Source organism: Nicotiana tomentosiformis, chromosome 10, assembly GCF_000390325.3.
Source record: "Nicotiana tomentosiformis chromosome 10, ASM39032v3, whole genome shotgun sequence".
NCBI classification, from domain to species: domain Eukaryota; kingdom Viridiplantae; phylum Streptophyta; class Magnoliopsida; order Solanales; family Solanaceae; genus Nicotiana; species Nicotiana tomentosiformis.
Window position 1 is genome coordinate 27,858,671 of NC_090821.1, and position 4,705 is coordinate 27,863,375.

A 4,705-nucleotide genomic window follows, 5' to 3' on the forward strand; every position below is an offset into this window, starting at 1 on the left:
TAGTCAAAAGTTAATCATAAGTTTTCGTGGGAACGATACTCTACTCACTACTATATTACTTGACGATCACGTATACTTGCGTGAGTGTGTTTGGTCGCAACAGTGAACATATTTTTTTTTTGGTCCGTTCCAAAAAGAATGACCCCTTTATAAATTTGGAAACAATTTTGCTTAACCGTACAATTCTACCCTTAATGAGAAGCTTTTATAACCACACAAATACTCTGGCTCCTTTTTGACTTGTTTAGGACCACAAATTCTAAAAGTTTTTATTTTTTCTTAAACTCCGTGATCGGTCAAACATGTTCACATAAATTGAAATGGAGGAAGTAGCAAGTAGATAAATAGCTTCCATAAAGAAGTTTAAGCCACACAAGGGACAGAGAGCCAATTAGTTAGTAGCAATTATAACACAAGGTGAAACTCTCCTAATTAACAAAACGTTTCATGGGGAAGAGTAGTGGAGGGAGTTCGTGGTTAGGCTTAATGAAGAAGGCTTTTAGATCCCCTGTCAAAGATAATGATATGAGAAGCAGTAGAAGAAGAGAAGAGGCTGAGCAAGAGGAAGAAGAAGAAAAGGTAACAAGTTTAGATTAACAGTTTCATAAGCACGTACGGCACTTTTCCATGTTACTATGTGAAGCATGCAATAAGATGGGGAGACGAATTTAAAACATGTTTTTCGAGTTCAATTAAACTCATCGCCTTATGCTAGAATTATATCATAAGATTATATAGTTATTTTGAACTTATTTACTAATTTTTTGTTTGCAGAAGAGGGGAAAACGGCGATGGATCTTCCGACCGAAGCCTACGCTTCATGAAACAACAATTCATCAAAATCAAGAAGAAAACACTGCCAATACCTCTTCGACCAACACTGCCAACACCTCTTCGAGCATAAGTACAGGAAATTCATTGCCAGAGAATGCTGATTTGAAGCAAAGACGAGCAATTGCAATAGCCGTGGCTACTACAGCGGCTGCTGAGGCAGCAGCACAAGCGGCTGTGGACATAATTCGGCTCACAAGACCAACACTTTTAGTTAGAGAACAGCGTGCCATTCTTAACATTCAGACAGCATTCAGAGGGTACTTGGTATGTATAAAACTCTCTAAACATATGGACTCTTTCTGAACATTATCGGTGTACTTTTTTAAGTAATTACTTCCCTTACTTATAGTTATTATTTGATTAAGTTATATGGACTAATAGTGTAAAATTATTTACTAATCAGTGAATTTAGCCTGTGGTAGCTGGCTATATTACGAATTACTTTGCAAGTGTCCTGATTATATAAATGGCTACTGTGGCTTTTAGGCAAGGAAAGCACTTCGAGCTCTCAAGGGATTGGTAAAGTTGCAAGCTTTAATAAGAGGACACAATGTCCGAAAGCGAGCAAAAATGACTCTCCAGTGCATGCAATCTCTTGTTCGAGTGCAAACTCAGGTGTGTGATCAACGTAGAAGGTTATCCTGTGAAGGAATTAGTTGTGGTTCCACTTTCAGAGAGGCAAAAAGCATTCTGGAGCTTCATCTCAGTGACACTGTGAGTGTCTTAAGTTTGTTTCTACATTTTCTATATATAAATAAATTAGTATATAGTCCCTTCTGGTACATGAGATAAAACTGAAACGACACAAGGAGTATATTAATTTTGTATATGGGAATGCAGTCTAAAAATCAAGTTAGCACTGTGGACGACAGATACGATCATTCACATGCTATAGAGAAAGTTGAAGCTTTGTTGCAGAAAGAAAAGGAAGCTGCTAAACAGCGCGAAAATACTCTGGCTTTTGCCTTCTCTCAGAAGGTATTAATCTTTTCTACTGATCGTCTTTTCTATGTAATCCAACTTCTCATCTTTCCTCCAATACTAACAGTTTGAAAACTAACAGATGTGGACAGCGAATAAAGATGAAGACACAAGTAGCAACAAAGAGCTTGACGAGGATATGAGAGTTTTCCACAAGACAGACGTGAGAAATTGCAGAACTCTCAGCAGAGCTTCATGTGATCAGCCAAGGGACCGCATGAAGAATATTGAAGTTGACACAACTTGCTCTTATTCTGACTCAGATTCTGATTTTTGGAGATTGCAAAATCAGTTTTATCAGGACCAACAACAGAAGTTGTGTTCATATGCGGTCCCCGCTCCTTTCCGTAGAGTACAACAAAATTTACCGATACATTCATCCATCACACCAACATCTAAGATGAAAAATATCCAAGTTCATTCAGCGAGCCCCCGCTGCAGAAGGGAAGAGAGGAGCCACCGGATGACTCTTTTCTCCCATAGAGCGAATGAGCCAAATTACATGGCAGCTACTGCATCAGCCAAGGCCAGAGAACGGTCACAGAGTGCTCCAAGGCGGATGCCTTTAACTCCAGAGAGAGAAAAAACTAGTGCAGCAAAAAAACGCCTATCTTTCCCTGTTCAGGGAACATCAAATGAGATTGTTAATAGTGACCAACCTTTAGATCATAGATTTGTGAGCGCCCTAGATGGAAGAGTGTACCTATAGAACCATTTGGCATCGATCATTAGTCCAATAGGCATTCTAACTGCAGGCACCCTCCATTATGAGAATTCCCATCTTCTCTAAATCTTTTCATTTTCAAAATAACGGTGGTGTCCGGCTTGTTTGCCCGCGCCTCCACTATTACATGTAACTATCACTAACTAATCTAGTGTATAATGTTTTAAGAATTTCCATCTTCTACTTGTCATGTAAAAAGATGGTCAACATAAGTTATGGAACTGAATGATAGGTAAATTAGGTTAACCTGCTTCTAAACACAAGGATTGGAGACTTTTGTACACATATATCTATGCCCTAAATGATCTAAATCGATTACTGATATTACTAGTGGATCTGTTGTTGTCTATTCGCTCATTGCTATTTTTTTCTCTACTTCAATTTGATATATTGATGCAATAGTTCCTTGGCGAAATGGCTTGTTGGTCACTTCAACTTGTCTATTTTTTATAAGACTGTATGGAATAAGATTGATCGATAACAGGTGGTCGAATGATAAATAATACGTGGAATCAAAAACAGGCAAAAGATGAATCAAAAGATAACTAGCACCCGATGCGAAGTATGTAACCGGTGCAGGATGGACCGCGAAGGAAGCGTAGCCAATAATAGAGATTCAAAGGTTTGACATCGGATAACACTTAATGAACAGTCGTTATAGAGAATATGTGCATTCAAAGCCAGCCGTTATGCACCCATCAATTACGCTTTTATTCTCATTCAAGAGGAGCTTGATTTGGGGATCTTGTCTCCCTCAATAGAACTATAAATAGGATGATTAACAACCATTGTAGGACATGAAACATTCGGCACACAAAGATGTACTTTACTATTTTACGCTCAATCTAATAGCTTTGTCATTACTTTATAAGTGCTTTCACTTCTGCTTTCGAAAATACCAAGTTTGGAGTCAGGTTTGTTATTTCCTCTAATTTAAGCCATCAATCTTATTTTTATTCTCATTTCTTTATTATTTTTAGATCAAATCGATTCGCTTGTCTATAAAACTCGCTATAAATTCAACTACTGTACCGTTTTACGGGTAAACAACTTGGCCCCTACCGTGGAGCATAGACAGTTGCATAATTGCTTTGATCCATTCGTTAGTTACTAACAAAGTTTTGATTCTTTCCTTTGTAAAAATTAACTATGGCAACTAATGATGTCAAGAACGCACACAATGTTGCAGCACACGGTGAATGGGAAGAAGTATCCCAATGTGATGATTCCATCAGCGAGACCCTCAACGAAGGGGATGAAACAACCCCTGTTCGTGAAAGACAAATCCTCGGCATGTGCGGGGCCCAATCCCTGATGATGCGACATATAACATCACTCCAAGAGATGAGGTCGGTTTCGACAGAGCCGAAGGTACCGGTAGCGGATATGGGAATAATAATTTGAGTGATCTTGTTAAAACCGAGCTTGGGAGATTCATGTGAGAGATGAATGAACGAATGAATCAGAATGCGAAGGAGTTTCATGCTCGGATGGATCAGATTCCCAGTGCACCGCCGGTATTAAAGGGTCCAGAATCCAAAAAATACACGCAGTTGTCGTTTAAGCCAAGTGCGGCACTAGAGTTAATTCCAAAGATATTTATGATGCCGGACATACCAAAGTATGATGGGACTTTTGATCCGCAGGAGCACATCACAACCTATACTATGACAGTGAAAGGAAACGATTTGGCTCAACATGAGATTGAGTCGGTTCTGTTGAGGAAGGTCGGCAAAACCCTCACGAAAGGGGCCCTAGCATGGTACTCCCTCTTACCTGAGCATTCAATTAATTCTTTTGAGATGCTTCCAGATTCGTTCATTAAGGCCCACGCTGGAGCAAGAAAGGTTCAGGAAAGAAAGGCGGACATATTTAGAATTTTGCAAGGAGAATCCGACCTGTTGCGGGAATTCATAATCCGGTTCTAGAAAGAAAAGATGTTGCTACCGGCGGTTTCAGATGAGTGGGCAGCAGAGGCTTTCACAAAGGGTCTAAATCCACTGAGTTCCAATGCCTCCCGAAAACAGAAGGAGAGCTTGCTCGAGTTTCAGGAAACCAAGATAAGGATAGAAGATTATCAACTTGGCTCATCAGTATCAACCAAGGGATGGGGTTGTGATAAAATTAGGACAAGTTTAAAAATGAATTTGATACAAATTGAGGGTC

General features: G+C 39.4%; 2 protein-coding genes across 2 annotated transcripts; both read left to right on the top strand.

The window, feature by feature from the left end:
* Nucleotides 1–381: 381 nt before the first annotated feature.
* On the top strand, nt 382–2,709 carry LOC104112504 (protein IQ-DOMAIN 18-like). Its single transcript, XM_009622440.3, has 5 exons — nt 382–579; nt 775–1,098; nt 1,321–1,548; nt 1,675–1,812; nt 1,898–2,709. The coding sequence occupies exons 1-5, from the start codon at nt 448–450 to the stop codon at nt 2,522–2,524; spliced, it is 1,449 nt and encodes a 482-aa protein (XP_009620735.1). The 5' UTR covers nt 382–447; the 3' UTR covers nt 2,525–2,709.
* A 1,275-nt stretch (nt 2,710–3,984) lies between these two features.
* Nucleotides 3,985–4,467, top strand: LOC138899918 (uncharacterized). Its single transcript, XM_070186619.1, has one exon. It carries the CDS (start codon nt 3,985–3,987, stop codon nt 4,465–4,467), a length of 483 nt encoding a protein of 160 aa, XP_070042720.1.
* Nucleotides 4,468–4,705: the final 238 nt, after the last annotated feature.